Genomic DNA, 21834 nt, shown 5'->3' with positions numbered 1-21834 from the left:
CTTCCAGTGTTGTCTTCTTTGTGAAGATCACGTTGACTATTCAGGATCTTTTGTAGTTCCAACAAATTTTAGGATTAGTTGTTGTATTACTGCGAAAAATGTCATTGGAATTTTAACAGGGATTGCAATGAATCTGTAGGTTACTTTGGATAATGTGGACATTTTATCAATATTAATTCTTTCATTCATGAGTACAGCATATTTTCCCACTTATTTGTGTCTTCTTCAACTTCTATAATCACTGTCATACTTTTCAGTGTATCGGTCTTTCCCTACTTGGTTAAATATATTCCTAGTATTTTAACTTTTTGATGCAATTACAAATGGGAGTGTTTTCTTCATTCTCTTTCTGATAACTATTCATGTATAGAAATGCTAATCAACAGTGATTTGTGCTGTTTTCTTCATTCTCTTTCTAATAGTTATTCTGGTATAGAAACACTAATCAACAAATGATTATGTGTATTGATTTTTTTATCTTGTGACTTTGCTGAATTTATTAATTCTAAGCTTTACATAGAGTTTTCCATGTGTAATATCATTTTGGCTACCAATAGTGACAATTTTATTTCTTCTGTTCCAATTTCATGCCCTTTTTTTCCCTCTCTTAATTGCTATGGTCATGCTTTATAATATCACGCTAAATAAAAGGGCTAAGTGTGAGCATCCTTGTCTTTTTCCTGATCTTTGAGGAATAGATTCCAAGTTCTCATCATTAGTTATGATGTCAGAGGTGGGCTTATCACAGACGGCCTATATTATGTTGAGGTACCTTCCCTTTATTTCCATTTGAATGAGAGTTTTTATCAACAATGGAGTTGAATTTTGGCAAATGCTTTTTCTGCATCTGTTGAGATGACCATATAATTTTTATCTTCCATTTAGTTAATGCAGTGGATGTTGAACCATCCTTGCATTCCTGGAATAAATCCCATTTGATCATGGTGTAACATTGTTTTCTTTGTATTGTTGGATTTGTTCTGTTAATGGTTGTTGAAAATGTTGGAATTTCTCTTCAGCAGGGAAACTGACCTATAATTTTCTTTCTTGAGACTTACTTGTCTGATTCGGTGTCAAGGTAAAGTTGGCCTTTTAAAATTATATTGTAAGTGTTCCATCCTCTTCTTTTTTTTTTTTTTTTTTTTTTGAAAAGAGTGACTGAGAAAAATTGTATTAATTCCCCTTCAATGTTTGATAGAAATCACCAGCAAAAATGATCTTTTGTTTCTTGGGAAGTTTCTGAATATGGCTGTTTTTTTTACTAGTAATTCATCTGTTCACATTTTCTACTTATTCATGATTCAATGTTAATATATTATATATTTCAAGGAATTTATCAATTTTGACTCTGACTACTTTTTTGAGGATGAGATTTAGGTCAGTACATTTAAGCAAGCTATTCTCACTTTTATTCATAGTTATTATATTATTATAATAAACATCATTATTAATTAGCTATATCGATGGGCTTTAAGGAACGGTCAGGATGTGTAATCAATGAGACACAGAAAGTAAAAAGCTGTATGATCACAATTACATGTGATTTATTTTTTAAAGACTCAGAAAAAGAGGTCAGATTTATGGTTGCTGTAGGTGGGGTTGAGGGCATTGGAGAATGGGAGAAGATAGTGAAGAGGTACAAACTTGCAAATGTAAGAAACAAATACAGGGGATGTAATGTAAAACATTATAAAGAGAGAAACAGACAGACAAACATAAAGACAGAGAGAAATACCCACAAGATAGAGCCTGGGAGCTGGTTTGGGAGCTTGTTGCCCACCATGGAGAAGGGGAGGGTGGTTATTGGTGGTAGGGAGGCTCTTACCCTGCTTAGACTGGGCTCTGCTCCCAGAAATGCAGGGCGTTGCCCCTGTTCCCCCACCTACAGGGATGTGACAGGCAGTTCTTCAACGCCTCAGAGCAGTTTGTCAACATGGACCTTCTGTTGGACTATATCAACAGCCGCACATCCCGCTTCAGTGTCTCGATAGAGTACGCCACACTGGGTGGCTACTTCCGAGCTGTATACTCACATAATGTTTCATGGCAAGTCCACAACCACCAAGACTTCCTGCCCTATTCCTCAGGTATGAGCCTCTGGGAGTTGGGGTGGTGATTTGGTGCCAGCGAGGTAAGAGGCCTCACCCATCAGCGTCTCATCGGCCCTGATTGGAGCCCTGAGGCAGAGACAGGCCTTACCCCCACCTCCCTGACCCACCTAGACACACAGCCTGGTTCCCACCACACCACACCTCTCACCGTTGCCCACACACACAGCAGGTTCCTGTCTCTGTGCCTTTCACTGCAGTAGTACCTTCCAGCAATACCCTCCTCACCCCTTCTCTTCCTGCAAAAGTCCTGCTTATCTTGTAGTGTCACCTCCTACAGGAAGCCTTTTTTGATATTAAGGCTAGTTCAGTTGGCTCCTCCTAACCCAAGGGCCCCAGTTTTCTTCAAATAACATACAGTTATTTTGGGCTTGTTTCCCTCAATCCTGTGTCCTGGAGGCCAGGGCCATTTTGGATACAGACAGCACAACCTAAAAGGCGAAAGCTCTTAGAGTGAACTTACTACATGGCTACGTGCATATCATGGAACCATCCTCTCTCAGGAAAACAGGGATATTAATGGCGCTTAGTCCATCGAGTATAAACATGAAATGAGACAAGAAGAGCTCTTAGCCTAGCGTCTGACCCACAGGAAGGGCTCAGCAGAATGTAAATGTTAATAATTATGACATCATCACTGTCTGGTGGTATCAGGTCCCTTCCTGGACACGATCTGTGCAGGCCCTCCTGAGGAAGCTTGCTCAGGGCCTGAGGTGCCTTGAAGGCAGCACAGCATTGCCACCCCTCCCAGGCCTATCACCACCTGCCCCTCCACGTTGAGATCCCTGCAGACCTCTGTCTGCAAGCCAGCACCCCCAACACTACACCAAGTCTTGTCTAAGAGAATCAGCAAGGATGATGTTGGCCAACTTGTTGAACCATCTAACATCTTTATTGCATTAAAAAACAGAGCTTTGAAGGAACCATCTAGTCCTACGTCGACTTTGCACATAAGGAAAAGCCAAGGGGATTCGAGGGGGTAGGAGTGGGGGTGGAATGGGGACAGCGCACCATAATCGAGGACAGCCCAGGATCCGAACGCAGCCCCCACCTCCCAGCCAGCTTTCCCAGCACTGGCTTCCATGCTGAGCTCACTCACCTGAAGGAGTGGTTTTGGAAGGAAGAGTGGAGATGTGTGGCTATCCTCACGGGACATGTGGGAAACCCAGGCTTAGAGGGGCATCCACTAGCTTAACATTCAACACCAGGCCAGGGAACCTAGAGCTAAGAATGTCCAAGACCTCTCCCCTGCCTTCCCTCAACGACCAGCAGGCACAGTGCCTCAGGAGGGCTGGCCCCAGGCTGTGATTCAGAAGTTCACCTGGGTTTGGATCACAGCTCCTCCCCTCAGGCGCTGGGTGGCTTTGGGTTTACGTGATGTCACTTTCCTGAGCCCCCGTTCCCTCATCGGTGAAGTGAGTTCTCAGGAGGCCTAAGGGTCACCCTTATGATGGCTGGGCGGCAACCCCTGCCCTTCTCATTTTCTTCCTCTCCAAAGAGACACCAGGAAGCCAGCTCAGGGTTGGTTCCTCCCCGAGTGTTGTTCTGACTCCCCCAGACCTGGGTTGGTTGTGCCTCTTGGGCCTCGGCCTCTCACGTGAGCGGTGGGAAGAGGGAGCTACATGGCTCTCAGGACACTCCCCATTGGATAAAGCAGTTTGGGGAAGGCTGACTTCTGGCAGAGGTGGGAGGGGCTCCGCCTAGTGGGCGGGGTGCCGGTCAAGGTGGGAGTGGAAACCTCCGTGTGGGCCTGGTTACACCTGAGGTGGGAGGGGGTACGACGATGTGGGCAGGGCTATGTTGAGACAGGAGGAGTTACGTCTGTGTGGGAGTGGCTACATCCAGGTGGGAGGGGCTGTGGAGAAGCCCTGTGGGTGGCGGGGTGGGCGGGGCTACCGGGCTGCTCCCTGGAGGAGGCACCGTTTACCCAGAGACTGGACAGCACCGAGGAGGCTTGGGTCCTGATCTGAGGGCAGCGGGATCGTGAGTGGCTTTGGCCGACTGGTGCCTGCTCAGAGCCAAGGCTGTGCAGGTCTCTGTCTGACATGGACACTCTAGGCCTGGGGGGGAGTTGGGGAGGAGCTGGGGAGGACCCGTGCACCTGGCCCCACAGCCTGTGGCCTTTCCCAGACCAAGTGACTACCCATCATGGTCTGACCCAGGTCCTGTGGGGAAAGAACAGGGAACGGAGGCCCAGCCCAGCCCCAGGAGGAGGCAGGAGGAGGGAACAGGAGGGAACACCAGACCACCTGCTGGGACACAGCCTGGCCCCAGGGGTGCTCGGCTTGTGCTCTCAGTTCAGCGTCAGGACGGCGGCCACTGGGCTCCCTTATCTCTCCCTCCCCTCCCAGCCCTCCTCGCTGGGCTGCCAGAGGGACCCCGCAGGCCTGTCCAGGGTCCCTTTCCCCTCGGAGTCACACAGCGGGGCCTCCTCCGGGTCCTGCCCTCCTCACCCTCATCTCACTCTCCTCCCCTGAGGTCTTCCGGGGCCCTTGCTCACAAGGCCGCCCCAGAGTCCCAGGTGCACACTGGGCTTTCTTGTCCCCATCCCAGCCCTTCAGCTCCCAGGCCTCTCCACGCCTGCCCCAGGCCGGCCGGACCCTCCCACCTGCCCCGGCCCTGCAGGGCTCCTGGGCAATTGCTGGCCAGGCTGAGGTAGAAACATGAGATCAGTACCCGCCCTGAGCTGCCACCCTGAGTGACGTGGTAGGAACCTACCATCTCTGATCCCATCTTCCTTCTGGACCAGGGCTTGGGGGCTCCGCGGGCAGGACCTGACAGTCACTACCGGCCTTCCTCTCCCAGAACTCTTAAAGTCCTGGACCGGATTCTACACGTCCCGAAGCGTGCTGAAAGGCCTGGCGAGGCGAGCCAGCGCTCTGTTGTACGCCGGGGAGTCCATGTTCACACGCTGCATGTGGCCGGCTCCCCACCGGTTCCTGGACCCGGCCTGGGCCCTGAAGCGGCTCCAGCAGCTGCGCTGGGCAGTCTCGGAGGTAACGCCCACGTCTCGGCCACAGCACAGGATTGGAACCCCCTGGCGGTGCACTTCCCCTCCCAAGGTCACAGACCCTCCCAGGCCCCGGTCACTAGAGTCCACTTTACAGATGAGAACACTGAGGTCTCCTTGGGTCACGAGGCCCGTGCGTGAAGCCGCTGGGCCAAGGCGAGGACCATGGTCTGCCGGTGTCCACCTCGTGGGTTCAATAAGCTTTAGAGCCAGACTCAAGGGCAAAGTGGAGAAGCACTGGTGTCCAACATTCCTGCCTGGATTTGACATCAGCTCACTTCTGGGCCCCAGGCAGGTGGCTTTCCTTCTCTGAGCCCTAATTCCATTCTTGTATAATGAAAATCACTGAGGGCGGCAATTAAATGTGGTAAGGCACATAAACCTCTGGCCTCGGTGGCTGCCACAAAGGAACTTGTTCATGAACTTCTGCCTCTATTTGACCCCACTGTACAGATGGGGAAACTGAGACCCAAGAAGTCCTGTATCTTGTCTCATCACACAATCAGAATTGAGTTACACGGGCCATGACATTCGTGTTACCTAAAGGGAATTGCTGGCAGAACCAGTCACTGTGTGGGGTGAAGTGGATTGACTTTAGTGTCCCTCACAGTGGGCGGAATCGTGGCTTCCCTTCATGGAGCCTCAGTTTCTCCTCTGTGAAGAGGAGTTAATCCTATCCTTACACAGTGGAGACAAGTGCCAGGGTTATGTGTGGAGCGGTGGAGCAGGCTAGCAGCACTTACGGGAAGACTGGGTCATGGAGGTGAAGCGGGGGTGGCTGCCCTGCAGAAGTCTGTTCCCTGCCCAAGGTCAAGGACTCAGGTATGGGTTTCCACAAAGTCAGAAAACGTTGGGCAAGTTCATCAGCCTCTCTGACTTCAGCTTCCTCTTCTGTAAAGGGTGGGGAACCCCACCTTCTCCACCAGCAGCTGGCCAGCAGGATGAGAGCCAGTGCCCAGCGGGTGCCAAGATAGTAGGCGCTCGGCAGAGGCAGGTCCTGACCCCACTCCTCCCCTGCTTGGCCGGGGGCTGCAGGTCCAGCACCACGACGGCATCACTGGGACTCACACCCCCAACGTGACAGACATGTTAGTGGAACATCTGAGCGCAGGGGTGCAGGGTGTGCACAAGCTGATGGCCTCCATCATCCAGGACAGGACCCCAGCCCACTCAGGTAAGCGAGGCCCCTGAGGTGGACGCGGTGGTCGGGCAGGGGCTCTGTCCTTTTCTGAGAAGAGTTCCTGGGGGCTGGGGAGGGGTCCAGACCGCCTGAGCTTCAGACTCTGGGTGTCCATCCCAGCTGTGGCCCCTAACCTGGCTGTGCGCTTGGGCAGGGGACTCACTTCTCGGAGGCTCTGTTTCCTCTCTGTGACTGAGGGAGGGCCGGTGTGACAGACAGAGGCAGGAACAATGCTAACAGGGCCTGGCATCTGCTCAGCACTCCTCATGCAGAATTTAATGTGTTGCCTCACACATCTCTGAAGCTGGAACTGTTACCGTCCTCACTGTATAGCTGAGGACACGCACAGACAGAGGGCTGTGGACCTGCCCAGGGTCACACAGGTAGGGTGTGGACCCTTAGGCCTGTGCTGCCCAGCGTTGCAGAGAGGATGCAGGTGTCCTCAGGGACCTGGCCCAGCCTGGCTCCCAGCACTGGCTCCTGAGCTCAGCCTGGGCACAGATCGTGGCAGGGCTGCCACTGCACCAGCCCCTTTGATCTGAGGGTTTCACCTGTGGGGAGCGGCTCATCGCACCCGTTTGCTTGGCACCGAGGGGATTCACCCCAGAGAGTCCTGGGCAACGAAGGACACGCTGGTCTCCCCACAAGTGCACGAGATTTTTTGTCCCCAAGGCGGCTGCTCCATCCCCAGGGCTCCACACTCAGGCCACTCTCGGTCACTGTGCAGCTCCCCTGTGTCCTCACCGTTCACCTGACCTGCTCTTCCTTCCCCTCAGGGTCTAGTTATAATCCCATTCTAGCTTCGGACTCGGGAAGGGCCCTGGGGACCAAGGGTGCAGGTGACAGGACCCTGTCCACAGAGACGAGGATCCAAGGACAGACAGTCTCAGAAAGAGAGCTAGAACTGGGGTTGGATTCCCTTCTGGGGGGGGGGGTGCACTCCATCCCCCTGAGCTCACAAGGGCGGCTCCCCCGAGCAAGGGGGAGGTGGAGACACCAGAAGGGCATCACAGCCCCGGAACTGCCGGGCAGAGACTGGCGGCTGGAACCGTGTGATGTGCTCAGGGACCTGGGGGTCATCGGACGTGGATGCGCTTAGGGCACATGCGGTACAGGATGGAACAGATAGGGAATCCAGACCCACTTCGCAGGGGCCTCCAGTGCTGAGCTAGGTGATTGAACTTGACCCTCCAGGCTCCAGAGAATTCCCCACTCCTTGAATGCCAAGCGCTCAAAGCTTTGGAGCCGGGCCCTAGGAGCTGGGCCACCTTGGGCAGGTGACTCTACCCCTCTGGGCCTTGGTGTCCTCACCAGTGAAGTGGGGCTGGCAGGGAGAGATGCGTGAGGAGCCCATGGACCCTGAGCTTCCAGAGGGACACTGCGTTCTGTTCCCACCTCCCCTGCCTGGGGGCCAGGGCGGCAGGATGAAGAGAGTGTGGGGCGCTGCGTGCGTGAGCACCACGTGTCTGCATGTCCCTCTCCCCCGGGCTCTGCAGGGCCGGCCTCACCTGCCTGTTTCTCATCTTCCCTGGTGCACTCACGTGTGCCGAGTGAGTCAGATGGCAGCAATAAAGCCTTGCCTCTGTGTGCAGGCCCAGAGCCTGGGGGCCTCTTTGCCGTGGTCTACAACCCCCTGGCCTGGACAGTCACCACCATCGTCACCCTGACTGTGGGCTTCTCTGAGGTCAGCGTCACGGACGAGTCAGGCCGCCCGGTGCCTGCACAGGTATGGGCGGGAGCTGCGGCCGGAGGTGCACCTGCTCTGGGCTGGGCACCCACAGAAGTGGGAGCCTTTAAAGTGAAGAGGTGACAACCCCACTGTCACTGTGAGAACATTGTCATTGGGGTGGGCATCCATCAGGGTCACTGGGATCCACCCAGGGGACTGACTTTGGGCATCTGATTTGGCCAAAAATGACTCTTCTGTTCTCTCCCTGGAAGGTCTCAGGGAGGTCTGGGCGGCACGGGAGGCGCCCCCTCCTCTGTTGCATGTCGAATAGATACATCCTGAGGAATTTCCACTTTGTGTGGGGAAGGCCGTCGGGATTCTTAAAGCAGATGTTGAAAGAGGTGCTGCATTAGGGGCTGGGCACGGGCGGCCTGTCTCTGCGACACCCAGACAGGCAGCGGCAGAGTGTGGTCCTCATCTCCTTCCAGGACCTGGAGCTGGAGGTGCTTCCAGAGGGCACCTACCTGTCAGCCAGCCGACCCTCCAGGGGAGAGGCAGAGAAGGTGCAGCCGTGAGGCAGACATTCAGGGAACACTCTCCAGTGCCCATTTTGGGCCTGGGCCTGGGCTGAGTGCTGGGCTCTGGACACTGGAGTCACCGCGGGGGTCAGGGAGCAGACACAGGAACGGAGAGTCAAGGTGTGCAGCGGTCACCCGCGGGCCTGGGCAGCAGCCCTCAGCTGGGCCAGGAGGCGGAGGAAGCAGCTCCCCTCCGTGGACGCGGGGGAGAAGAGGGTGCTGGCTTGAGCAGACTCAGCACATGCACCCCTTCCGCACCCACAGGCAACACCCACCAAGAGTAAAGGCACTTAAAGGTTCCTGGAGCCCCTGCTGTGTGTCAGGCCTCACTCTAGGTGCTGGAGAAGCTTCAGTAACCAAGGAGACAAAGTGCCTGCCGTCAGGGCTCATGTTCTAGCAGGGGAACCAGGCAGGAAACAAAATAAGAAAATACAGCCCATGCTGGATGGTAACTGTGGCGGAGGGAAGCCTTCAGCACAGCTGTGGGGGGTGTGCGGTGGGACAGTGTAGCTGCTTTAGTTCAGAGAAAGGCCAGGTGGAGGGGCTCAGAGAGGCACCTTTTCTCTAGAGAGTGAGGGTCCCCCCTGCAGGTCCTCGGTGTCCTCCTCCGACCCCCTTCCTTAATCAGACAATGTGGGGGTGGGGAAAGGGCAGGAGGGAAACCCTGAACACCTCCCCGCTCGGGGAAGTTGGAGGAATGAGAGACAAGGGCGCTCCCTCCAAAAAGGATGCCCCGCAGGCAGAGGGGACAGTGTGAGCACAGGCTCAGGGCAGGACACTGCAGCGAGGGCCGGACAGAAAGGCGGCCAGTTTGCAGGCCCCAGAGCAGAAGGGGGGCAGGAGGGAGAGGAGGCTGGGCCTGGGTCCTGCCGAGCAGGGAGGGTGCAGGGAGGGGACCCAGCTCAGCCCAGGGATGGACGACCCTGCTGCCTCAGCGGGCAGCAGGCACTCCATCCTGTGGGCGTGCAGCCGCGGGTTACTAAGGACACTGAGGCATCTTCCAGTCCTGACGTCCATCATTTCATCCCATCCCGCTGGCCGTGCAGGTCCAGAAGTCAGAGGATACCCCACCCGCACATGCCCTGCACGTGCTGACCACGATCCCGGGGCTCAGCTACCAGCACTACAGCATCAGGCCCATCGAGAGGGCCCATGAGGACACCCAGGAGGCTGTCGCCACCGTGACCAGCGCCATCCAGTTTGGCCGCAGGCTCAGGGGACGTGCCAGGCACTTGGGCAGGCGCCTGGTGCCTGTGAAGAATGACTGCTACACTGTGTTCCTGGACCAGGAGACCAACCTGATGCACAGCGTCTGGGAGAGGTGAGGTGCAGCCACCGCTGGCTCTGAGGCGAGGAGCGCCCTGGGGCCTGGCGTGCCCTGCCCGCACCGGGCCTGCATTTCCTCCCCGGCCTGGGGGCCTGGGAAGGACCTGATGGTGCTGAAGGCCCTCAGTGCCGAGCTGATGTCCAGGCGTGCGCGCCTAGGCTAGGGCAAGGAAGGCTTTCCTGAGCTTGTTCATTTCTAAGGTGTGAATCCACGGAAAAAGGAATGTTGAGAGATCCTCCCTAGGGGAAATATAGTAGTCATGGTACCCACTATTTTAAATTTGGAGAAACATAAAATCCATGCATCCACCCATCGCCGCATCCATCTCTCCACTCGCCCCGCCGCTCATCCATGCATCCACCCATCCATCTTCCATCCACACACCCGTCCATCCACCCCGCCATCCGTCTGTCCACCCATTTATTCACATGTTTAATCAACAGCAGCTATTGGTTGACAGCAGAGAAGGCATCTGACCCCCAGGAAAGACCTCCCAGTGTTTGGAGCACCCCCTGCCCCGTCCATCCTCCTGTCACATCCCAGGCAGTTTTCATTCCTCCTCAGCGGCCTCTTCCAAGACAGCCACTTCTGTTTCCTCATGTGCCTCCTGACAGGAGCAGAGTTTGGGAGGAACAGGAAGCTTGGGAGGAGCCCCTGGCAGAAAGCCAAGGGGAGGAAGGAGGGGGAAGGGGGAGACAGAGGAGAGGAGGGAGAGGGGGCGTTGGCGTGACGGGAGTGTCACCTGGAGCTCAGTCAGCTGTCAGCAGCTGTGCAGGCACAGACCAGGACTCCCCTCACGGGGCTCAGCGGAAGTCCAGTCCTTCAGTCAGACAGCACGAGGCGGGGAGGCGGGGACGACAATGGTCTAGAGGCTTGTCTACAAACCAGGTGCATGTGTGTCATCGAGTGTCCTCGAAACTGTCCCTTAGGCTCTGTGGAGGGTATTTTTGTTCACTCCTGGTTCGAGGCTGGTGTCTGCATACAGGGATTGTGAGCGTGGTTCCCAGCACAGGGATAATGCCCGAGAGACATTGTCCCCCACGGTCATACTGGTTTCTCTCTCCCGCCTCTGCAGGCAGAGTAACCGCACAGTACGCGTGACCCAGGAGTTCATGGAGTACCACGTGAACGGTGATGAGGAAGACGGTCTTATTTCAGATAATTACGTGTTTACGCCCAAAGGTGCCGCAGAGCCAGCGTGGGAAGCTGTGGGGATGGAGATCGTAGAGGGGCGGCTCATGACCGAGATCCGGCAGTTCTTCTACAGGTGAGGTCGGCCCCTCTGGCTGTGCGCAGAGGACGCTGGCTGGGCAGGTGCTTGGGGAAATGAGGGTCCATCCTTGCTGCAGATGCCCAGCTCCTAGTTCTGTGCTTGGCACTCGGTCGTTCCTCGATGAAAGTTTAATGAAGTGATGAACTGCCCCGAATCTCTGCAGACCTGGCTGTGCTGTGTCATCTTGGTGCATCTAAGTCCAGAGGTGGGACCAGCACCCATAGTGGCAGTGACTTACATACCAGAGCAGCTCTGGTGTTCTCATTAACAGCACAGACATGAGCCACCCAGGTTGGCTGGTGCTCAGCACTATCAGGGACCCGGGCTCTCTGCCTGCCCTGCACTGCCTGCAGCAAGGAGGGAGGGAGGGAAGTAAGGTAGGAAGGAAAGAAGGTGACACAGGAAAAAATGTGGGGCGAGAAAATGACCACGTCCCAGCTCTCAGCTGAGTCTATGGGACACACCCCACCACGTGTGCGTCCTAGGCTTCAAGCAGGAAAGATTCGAGGGTGAGCCACGGCTCAGTAAAGGTGGGTTTATTCTGAAAGCTACATACTCCATAGACAGAATGCGGGCTATTTCAGAAGGCAAGGGAAAGGCTGTGAGGCGTGGGGTTGGATGCTCAGTTTAAAGCAGAAGTGGACTCACACTCCGCAGACAGCGTGCGGGCGTCTCGCTCAGGAGCGCGAGCGGCCCCGGGGTGCGGGGCTGCTAGTTTTTACGGGCTCAGTAACTTTATATGCTAACAAATGGGAGGGTTTTTCCAACTACTTTGGGGAAGAGGCTGGGATTCGCAGTAGCTGAGCCACCACCCACTTTTTGACCTTTTATTGTCAGCCTCAGAAGTGTCCTGGCGCCCGTGGGGAGACTCATTCACCACGTTCACGGGCTACAGTGGGCGTGTGGTGAGCGCGAGTCTCCTGGAAGTCAGGTCTCCTGCCATCCTGGGCCTCGGGGCCTGCTGGGAGCGGGATCTTCCGCTCTCCTGGTGTTGGCTGCTGTTCCTCCTTGAATGGCCGTGCCCTCCCCCTTCCTTCCTGTCCAAAGGCAGGGCCGTCCAGAAGCTGCCAGAGCTTGACTCACCCACTCTGCTTCCCCTCCAGGCAGGTGAACGACACTGACCACACACACGCCATCTACACCCGGCTGGCCCGCGGGCCTCAGGGCTCTGGCGGGGAGCTGCTCTGCCACCGCATAGAGCAGGAGTGCCGGGTGGGCCCCTTGGAGCTGAACCGCGAGGCCATCCTGAGGACCAGCACCGATCTGAACACTCAGCGGGTTCTCTACTCGGACAACAACGGCTACCAGATGCAGCGCAGGACCTACAGAAACTACGCGAACAACAGTGTCTCCCGGGTAGGCCCTGCGGCGCCCCGTGGGCACAGGGCCCGCAGACGCAGCGCCGATGGCGCTTCTGCAGCGGGCGGGAGGGACCCCTGTGAGCGCCCACGGTCAGCAGCGGAGTCTAGAGCGTCTCTCTGAACCTCCGCTGCCCGACATGTGCCGTTAGTGGGTGAGGCCCAGGCTTGTTCAGACCTGTGCCCGAGCTCTGGTGCCACCGCGTGTGAGGGAAGTCTCTGAGGTCTCCTGTGTGCCCCTCGGGTCCTCTTCTGTCAGATGAGCGCCTCACTGGGGGTCACTCTGGGGATAAGCAGATGATGCCTGTCTAGGCCTGAGCGGGGTTGGACCCTCACTGGCTCCTCTCAGTAGACCCACTGCCAGGCCGCTTGGTGAAATGGCAAACACAGCCTCAATTCCGAAATCAGTTCAGCTCCCAGACCCTTTGCATCCAGCAGAGTGACCAAGGGCAGGTCACCTGGCTTCCCTGGGCTTCTGTGCTCTCCTGGGAAAGGAAGTGACCTCCCCTCAGAAATCTGGGGGTCAGCTGGGACATCCAGGTGCAGGGCTGTGCGGGGCACCTCTTATGCCTCAATCAGCGTTAGCTCCTCCTCCTTCCAGGGGACCCCGTGTGGGGGTTGTGGCCCCTTCCTGCTCTACCTTCCTTGAGTTTCATTCCCCGTCATTTCTATTGGCTGCTTCTCACCCACTGTGGCCGAGGCTCCAGAGAGACCAAGGCCGTCAGCCCAGGACGTCTTGCCCCAACAGAGCAAAGTGGTCTTGCCTCTGCGACCACTGTTCCAGCCCGGACACAGCCCCTTTTCTATCTCGCAACCAGCGGCCGAGGGCTGATCTCAGCCTGGACTGGCACACACCCCTTCATTCCCCCCTGAAGGAGTTGTGTGGGGTGGTTTGACCCCATGTTACAGATCGGGAAACTGAGGCTTAGGCATCTGAGTCCCCATCTCATATGGTCAAGAAGCAGAAGAGCTGAATTTCAATCCAAGTCGGTCAGTCTAAAACGTCAGATCCCCAAACCCTGGCCACCAACACCACACTGAGCAGCCACCGTGCCTGTGCGGGAGGCTGGCTCGGGGGCCAGAGGTGATCCAGACCAGGTGTCCTACCAGGCCCTTGGCCCCTACAGCCAGCCTGGCAGTGTTTCTGTCCACAGAATTACTACCCCATGGCCCAGGCGGCCTTCATCCAGGACAGAGGCAGCCGGCTCGTGCTGCTGTCGGAGCGGGCCCACGGCGTCTCCAGCCAGAGGAGCGGGCAGGTGGAGGTAGGAGGAGGCCCCTCCGGACCCCCGGGGGCGCGGCAGGGGCGAGGCGGGGCCTGTCACACAGCTCTTCCCTGCAGGTCATGCTCCACCGGCGGCTCTGGAACAACTTCGACTGGGCCTTGTGGGACAACCTCACACTGAACGACACCACCGTTGTCCGCCCTGTGCTCTGGCTGCTGCTGGGACCCCGCACACTCACCGCCGGCCTGCGCCAGAGGAGTGGGCTGGCGCTGCGGCACAGGCCCGTGGTGCTGCTGAGAGAGCTGAATGGTAAGGGGGTCCTCTCAGTGCTCGTGTCGTCTCGGCCCAGAGGGAGCCGGCCTGGCCGGGGGTGGGGACGGGCTTGCGCCCTCAGGGGTCTGGGCTACCTCGGGGCAGGAAGGGACTCAGGGACCTCTGATCCCAGCCCCTCATTTGAAATATGGGCAAACTGAGGTGCAGAGAGGCTCAGCGCCTCATTCAAGGTCATATGCTAGTCAGCGCACACCTGGGACTCAGCTCCTCCCTCCACACACCTTTTCCCTGCGTCGCCTCCCTTTTCCCCTCTGACGTCCCTTTCTCTTTATCAATAAGATGCAAGTCCACCTCTTACTTCGGGTCCGGAGGCTCAGCATTTAAAAGACTGGTTTTACCTAAATTAAGCATGCCGTCACCAGGTGAGGGCGATTCTTACCCATGTTCTGATCTGCAAGGTTTTTATATTTCTTGCACTGCGACTACTATAGATGCACATCCGTCCAGTGTGGTATATTTACTGACACAGTGGACCATGAAATTCATTAAACAATGATTTCTGTTAAAGATGGTGCTATGGAGAAGCCTTAAAAATTTAAAGACTTAGGTAAAATATGGGATCCTCATTCTCACTACAGGCGCACCTTACTTCACATTCTTCCCTTTATTGAGCTTTGAAGATACTGCTTTGTGTGTGTGTGTGACAAATTGGAGGTTATGGCAACCTTGCATAGAGCAGTCTACTGGCACCATTCCTCGAGCCACATTTGCTCAGTTCCCATCTCTGTGTCACAATATTTCAAATATCTCATTGTATTAGATTTGTTATGGGGATCTGGGATCAGTGATCTTAATGTTGTAACTGCAAAAGATATGCAATTTGCTGTAGGTTCAGTTAATGTAACATTTTTAGCAATGAAGACTTTTTAAATTAAGTTTTAAACATTGTTCCTGTTAGATACATTGCTATCCCACACTTAATAGACGACAGTGTAGTGTAACTGTATTTTCACATGCACTGGAAAATGCAAAAGCCATTGATGCCTTAATTGGGACATTTGGTTTATTGCGGTGGTTGAACCCAAACCCACAGTATTTCCAAGGTTTGGCTGTAATCCTTAAACGGCGTTCTGTTTCTACTCGTAGAAGTGTTGATGAAGATTTGATTTAAGATTTTCACTGTTTCTGTTGTAGAGCCGGTCCTTACAGGGCATTAGGGAGCAGGTGGGCTGTAGGTGGCTTGTTTTCCCACCATTGATTGAGTGCCTGCTGTATGCTGCAAGTTGCACATGCATTAGGCCCAGGCCCTCTCCTGAAGGTTTCTCAGGGGCTGTCCGTTGGGGAGACAGGCTCACCCAGGTCCCGGTACAGGGTGGAGAGGGAGCGGTGCCGAAGGGAGGGTCTGGTGCCGTGTAGGTCTGCTGGAGTTGGAGACCTCAGACCCGGTGGAGATCAGGGACCAGCTCTGAGGGCTATCAGGTGATGTTCTCTTGTGTGGCAGTAAAGAAACTGAAGGACAGCCACTCGGGCAGAGCCTGGGGAAGCTCATGGGGTCGAAGGAGAAGCTGGACAAGAGGCCTGTCAGGTGGGAGGCAGGGCAGCTCTGGGCCTCTTGAGAGCAGGTGTCCATCTCCCCGAGGACTGCCAAGAGCTGCCTGCCCGGCCACCTCCAGGTCCCAGGTGCAGATTCCCAGGAGAGGGGATGGGACTGGCCAGCAGGGTCGGGGGCTGCTCCTGGATCAGTCAGTGCTTCCTTCCTGGCAGCTGAGAGCCTTTCCCACAGAGGGGATGTTGCCCTGGTGAGAAAGCTCCAATCCTGTGGTCGGCTCCATCCACAGGACCCACTCTGGTCTCTTCTGGTTGCACATGAGAGAAACCAAAGCTGAGCCACAAGGAGCCTTTATTCTGAGGCCCACAGAACGAGAGACGGGCGAGGATGTAATTGTGCCTCGGGTGCTGGACCCTCCATGCGGTGGCCCCTCTCCCTCCTTCCGTCCCCTGTGCTTCTCTCTGTCTGCAGACCTTCTTCCTCCTCCTCCTAGAGGGACGTGGCTGTGAACAGCTCTGGGGCCACATGTGTCCCCTCCACCCAAAAAGAACTGAGACTCAGACTCGGGTGTCAAGAGCAGAGGTCCAGGGAAAGATTCTGATTGGTCCTGGCGAGATCACGTGACACAGGTCTGGACCAATCACTGTAGCCTGGGGTATTGTGAGGAGATGGCAGCTCCAGCTGGAGCGCAGAGGTGAACAGACCGTTTCCTGGAAGGAGGAGGAGGGCTGAGGTCCTTCTGAGCAGAGACACCAATGGATGACCAACAAGGGGAGATGGCTTCCAACACTGGACAGAAACAGGGCTCCAAATGGACTTCCTGTGTGGTCTGGAAGAAACAGTCCCCTCTCTGGGTCTTAGTTTCCCCATCTGTAATTTGAAATGACTGGACGAGAGAGCCAAGGCTGTTTAGGGCATTTGCACCAGCAGATGCTTGAGGCTGACTGGGGTGTGGGCTACAGGTGGGAGGGCTGGGAGACTGGCTGGAATGGGGGACTTAGAGAACTCTGAATGCCAGAAGGAGGAGTTTGGTCTCAGCCCTCCCCTTGTCATCCATCTGCCTTGCAGAGACTGCCCAGGATGGCCCAGGCCCCCAGCAGCAAGAGGCTGTGACTCTGCCCCCAAGTCTCCACCTGCAGACCCTCAGCATCCCCGGCTGGAACTACAGCTCCAACCACACAGAGCACCTGTGGAGTCTCCGGAAAGGTGAGGCAGGTGTTCATGTGTCCAGATTCACTCCACTCTCCCCGTATCAACCAGACCCCCAAGCCCATCACCAGACAAAGGAGCTCTCCTCAGAGCTGTCCAGACTCTATATACCCTGGTTCTCTTATCTGCCAATGGGGAGAACGAGGCCCACAGAGAGGCAGGTCACTCAGGACGCCTGGGACAAGGTGGACCTGGATGCCATCCAGACAGCAGTGACAGTGTGCAGAGGGAAGCCCCCAGCAGGGCCTCAAGGAGGGCTCCCTGGGGGAAGAAACACCTGCCAGGAACCAACTTGTTATATTGCCGAAGCCCCTGCGGCACCTGATCTGCCACTATACACCTGAGCACCTCCCTAGCAGGGCTGATTGTGCCTCAGCCACTATCCTGTTCCCAGAGACCCACCCAGGGCTGGCACACCCCAAAGTAAGTGTGTGCAGAACTAGGAAAAAGGGGAAAAGGAAGAGGCAGAGACCAAATTTTACCTTTGTATCTGGTACTCTGGATATTAGAAACAGTGGCTGCAACCTACAGCCACGTGGCTGCCTAACACGGACTTATAACATCCCCACTCCCCCGGCCTGTCACAGAAGACGAGGGGCAGAGGGCCTCTCCTGCAATAACAGAGCCTTCCCTACCTACCTGTGTGCGATGCCAAGCCCACTGAGAACACTTGCACTGGACGCAGCTTCTACCAAAGAAGAGGAAAAGGGGGCTGGGCTGGACCAGTGCTTCCTTCCGGACAGAAGTGAGTGAGGGACCGAGCGACAGCTGCATCCAAAGATGCAGTGAGGCTCCCCTGGTCCTCATATGCTACTAACCACCTTATGACGCAGGCTACCGTCATCACCGTCACCTTCATCGTGTCATCAGCACCGTCCTTCTCCTTGTCTTCATCGTTATCACCAGCATCATCATCATCAGTTCTTAACCACAGCACTAAGAACATAGGGAAGAGATTTTACAAAGTTTTTTGCTTCAGTAACAAAATTCCGAACTCTCGCTGTCCTACTAGAACCATCATTTCACCCCCACGCCGCGTGTCCACTGGGCATCAGCAGGAACGCCCTTCTCACCTGGTCACCAGGGACCTGGCAGGTGGAGGCTGTGTTGTAACACAAGCTTCCTCAGTCACTGAGGCAGGAAAAAGCTTCCGTGGGACATGAGGCATCACCTCTGCTCACACTGTGTTGGCCTCAGAGTTATGTGGCCACTCCACCCTTCACAGAGAACGAAATACAATATTCCAGAGAACTGGAAGATTGAGGACAGGCTCAGTGATGGCCACAAAGCTGAATGAGGACCAAGACTTTCCGAACGTCAGAATTGGCCCCTGTGTGGGTGGTGGGAGGCACTACAGTCAGCTGGACCTGGGCTGGAATCCTCCCTCCCTCCTTCTGTTGCTCAGCAGCTGTGTGGCCTTGAGCAAGTGTCTGCCCCTCTCTGAGCCTCGAATCCTTGTCTGTCAAGTGGGGGCCATGTCAGCTGCCTCCCAGGGCGGTTGAAGATGTGAAGTTGAGGTGAGTGTGTAAGGTACCAGGCACAGACAGGGGTCCTCACTGCCACCTTCCTGTGTCCCTAAGGCCATCCACGAAAGGCCAAGGCTGACCTCCGCCGTGTCCTGCTGCGGCTCCACCACCTGTATGAGGTGGGGGAGCACCCGGTCCTGTCTCAGCCTGTGACGGTGAACCTGCAGGTAACCTGCCCCCACCTTGCGTCCCGCCCTCAGGTCACTGAATCAGCCCCCTGCCCCCCAGCAGATGCACACAGGGAGACAAACCCAAGTGCGACCGTCCTGACTCGGATGCCCCTGGGCACAAAGGAGGGAGGGTCAGTCTCCGGGGGACAGGGGGGCGCCCCCCCTCCTTCTTTGAGGACTTCTGGGCTGTCAGTTATGACAACATGCCTGCATTTTGGTTGTTTCACATTTATTCTTGTGGTAAATCTTTTTACACAACACAGATGTTACTTGTGTGATCAGAAAACACAGTAGATTTTCACACAGACTTCCTAGATGGTGATCAGTCACAGAGTCCAGGGTGTGGGTCAAGGAGACTCTGCTGAGCAGCGCGGGCCCCCTGGGCTCTGGGCCTAAGACTCCCCACCTCTGAATGGGGAGGGCGGAGTCTCTGCCTGCAGGGCTGCTGAGAGGCCCTGGGGTGCTCACGTGCACACAGGGGCCTCACACCTAGGAGGCTGGTGGATTTGTGTCCCCGGACCCCGACCTCCGTCCTCACTCCCCTCTGACCCCCACTAACAGGTGAGGCGCCTGCTGCCCGGACTGACCGCCTTCTTTCCTCAGAAGCTGTGAGGAGATGCCTGCTTTCTCCCCAGTTTGCTTCTCTGTGGGGCTGTGGGCTCGTTACTGATCTCCTGCTCACAGAGAATTTCTGTAAATCTCTGTGTTGTGGCTCTGGCCCCATTGGTACCTGTGTCCTCCACGGACTCTGGAAGGACCCCAGTAACCCACCCGGAGCTGCCGTTGCGACGCCTTCCCATCGCCCCCTTTCACAGCTCTCGCCTCCATGCAGGCGGGTGGACGGCCTCTTTCCTCCCCAGGGTCCTTCCCTCTGTCGTCACGGACCTGCTGCCCAGGTGACCTTCATCTTCCCACCTGGCCTTCATCCGTGCACTGGCTTTATTTCTTCTGTTGTCACCACTTGGTCGCAGAAGCAGATGTAAAGGCAGAAGGGGGGATGGGAGCAGCACACAGAGCCTCGCCCTCCGTGCCTTCTCCTCCCACCAGCACAGGGAAGCTCCTGCAGACAATCCCAGCCCTCCGGTCCGCAGACTGTCCTTTCCTTACAGTGGCCAGAATGGCGGCCCCCCTCCCCTCTGCACGGGGGGGCTGGGTCGGTGCTTACTGGGGAAGAGGGGATGGAAACCAGGACTGGCTCCATCCTGGGTCCATGCAGGGCGCCAGCTGAGCAACGCTGGGAGGAGGGACCGATGTTGGGGGAAGGTCAGGTTCCTGCCGTCCCCTGGGCCTGCTCATCCAGCTGGGCACATGGGGACGCACGCTACTCCCCGGCCTCAGTTCCCTCTTCTGTAAAATGGGGCTGCCCATCCTGTCCCTGGAGATTTGCTTCAGGAACGAAGTGCAGGAGATGCTGTGCCCTGGGCCACGGTGCGCCCGCCCTTGCTTCTGTTTTGTTCTCTGCTCAGAGCTGGGGCCTCGGGTAGCTCACCCCTCCCTGTGCTCCCGTCCCACAGTCCGTGCTGCGGGGGCTGGGCTCCGTGCTGGCGGTGGAGGAGCGCTCGCTCACTGGGACCTGGGACGTGAGCACGCTGCACCGCTGGACGTGGAGGACCCAGGATCGTCCCCTCCGCAGAGGTTTGGGCGCCCCTGGTTCAGGCTCCACCCGGGATTCCCAGCCCGCCCTTCAGCCAGGATCAGGAACTGGACAGGCTTGGCTCAGATCCCACTCTGCTCCTTAAGACCCATGTGACCTTGAACAGGCTGCCCTCCTGCTCTGAGTCTCAGCCTTCCTGAATGCACCACATCAGGTTAAGGAAGGCTTCAGGTCAGCCTCCACCTGCCAGGAGTCCACACAGGTGGGGTGTGTGTGTGTGTGTGTGTGTCTCCAAGACCATACCCCTGCCCGTGCCTTGGGTGAGCCCCAAACTTACCAGCACATCCCCAGGGGGCACCTGCCATGCTGAGCTCACACTGCACACCCCACAGTTACCCCTTGAAAACCACTGGCTGCTTCTTGCCTCCCAATCTGTGCCTGTGCCGCTCCCTCTGCCTGGACAGCGTTGTCCCCTTCATCCTGGCCAGCTTCTAGTCGAGCTCCCCGAGGTCCAGGGCTGGGTCAGGTGCCTCCTCTGCTCTCTGTTCCCGCTGAGTTTGCTCTGACCCATATCACCTTTTGTGTACTGCACACAGCATGGTCTGGGCACATAGGTAGACACTTAGTCAATTTGGGATAGATGGGTGGATGGGAAAACGGATGATTGAGAGAAAAGGAAGGAAGCACGGGTGGAAGGAAGGGAGGGAGGGAGATAGGAAGGAATACGTATGCTAGATGTGTGGTTGAGTGGATGCTGGCTTGATGACTGGATGGATGGTAGGACGGATGGTGATGGCTACATTGATGGATGAACAGTCTTTATCCCAAGGGTGAAGCCTGAAGTCCAGGATGTGACTTCAGCAGAGCCCAGTGAGATAAAGGGCAGGTCCCCCCACCCCCCGCCATGTCCTCAGTGAGAATGCTCTCAGGCATTGAGTGCCACACCCCAGGGGATATGAGGCCAAGTAGGGCAGGACCAGCTGGATCCACCTTCCCCGTGGCAGGGCGCTCTGCAGAGGGCAGAAATGAAAGCAGCCCGCTGGCAGTGCAGCCCTGTCAGGAGGGGGCAGCCGACGGCCCTGATCACCATGGGAGCCGCAAGAATGTGTGCAGGGGTGGTGTTGTGAGGGGGGTGCAGGGAGGAGGTGACCTGGGGAAGCAGGTGGCTCCAAGGACGGTGCTGGACAGACCACCTCTGCTCCCCCAGGAGGCTCCAGCCACCCTTCGCCAACCCCCGGAAGCCCCACCATCACCATCCACCCGAAGGAAATCCGGACCTTCTTCATTCATTTTCGACAGCAATGAGCCCTTGGCGGATGTGTGGCCTCAGGATGCAGAGGACGCAGCGTGGAGGGGTGAGGGGTCACTGCCCATCTGGCAGGCCTGCGGCAGGACATGGATGGAACTGGGGTGTTCTGATCTCTTCAATAAACATTGCATTGAGGACCTGTTTCTTCCCCTGCCCCCCAGAGCCAGCCCTCCCTCTCCTCTCCTCTCATGTGTGAGAGCTTCACACAGGCTCACGTTCCTTGTTCATTTCCCAAAGTCAAAGACAGGAGGTTCTCCCAGAGGCAGAGGAAATACAGGGTTACCAAAATGCATCTGCCTGCAGGCTTCGCCGGGTCTCACCAAGGTCACCAGTGATGACTGTGGCCCTGCTGCGTGCAGGGGGCCTTCACAGGCTCATCCCAGGCTGATGACACCCCTGAAGGGTGTGGCTGTGCCCACTGGACGGGGGAGGGAGCTGTCCACCCCAGACTCCTCCCCTGCCCCAGGGGGACACC

At 56.3% G+C, this 21834-nt stretch overlaps 1 protein-coding gene across 1 annotated transcript in view; it reads left to right on the top strand.

The window, feature by feature from the left end:
- The window catches only part of LOC105106514 (epididymis-specific alpha-mannosidase), a 35039-nt gene extending 13609 nt beyond the window's left edge, over positions 1-21430 (top strand). The window contains 13 exon segments of the mRNA XM_064490041.1: positions 1889-2087; positions 4914-5104; positions 6154-6292; positions 7873-8024; positions 9592-9866; positions 10948-11139; positions 12249-12501; positions 13658-13768; positions 13846-14038; positions 16620-16757; positions 18341-18453; positions 19971-20091; positions 21258-21430. Of these exon segments, the coding sequence (XP_064346111.1) occupies positions 1889-2087; positions 4914-5104; positions 6154-6292; positions 7873-8024; positions 9592-9866; positions 10948-11139; positions 12249-12501; positions 13658-13768; positions 13846-14038; positions 16620-16757; positions 18341-18453; positions 19971-20091; positions 21258-21355 (2175 nt within the window). The 3' untranslated portion in view covers positions 21356-21430.
- Positions 21431-21834: the final 404 nt, after the last annotated feature.

Source organism: Camelus dromedarius, chromosome 1, assembly GCF_036321535.1.
Source record: "Camelus dromedarius isolate mCamDro1 chromosome 1, mCamDro1.pat, whole genome shotgun sequence".
In the NCBI taxonomy this organism is placed as follows: domain Eukaryota; kingdom Metazoa; phylum Chordata; class Mammalia; order Artiodactyla; family Camelidae; genus Camelus; species Camelus dromedarius.
Note: the sequence above shows the minus strand (reverse complement) of the source record. Positions and strands in the feature narration are given on the sequence as shown.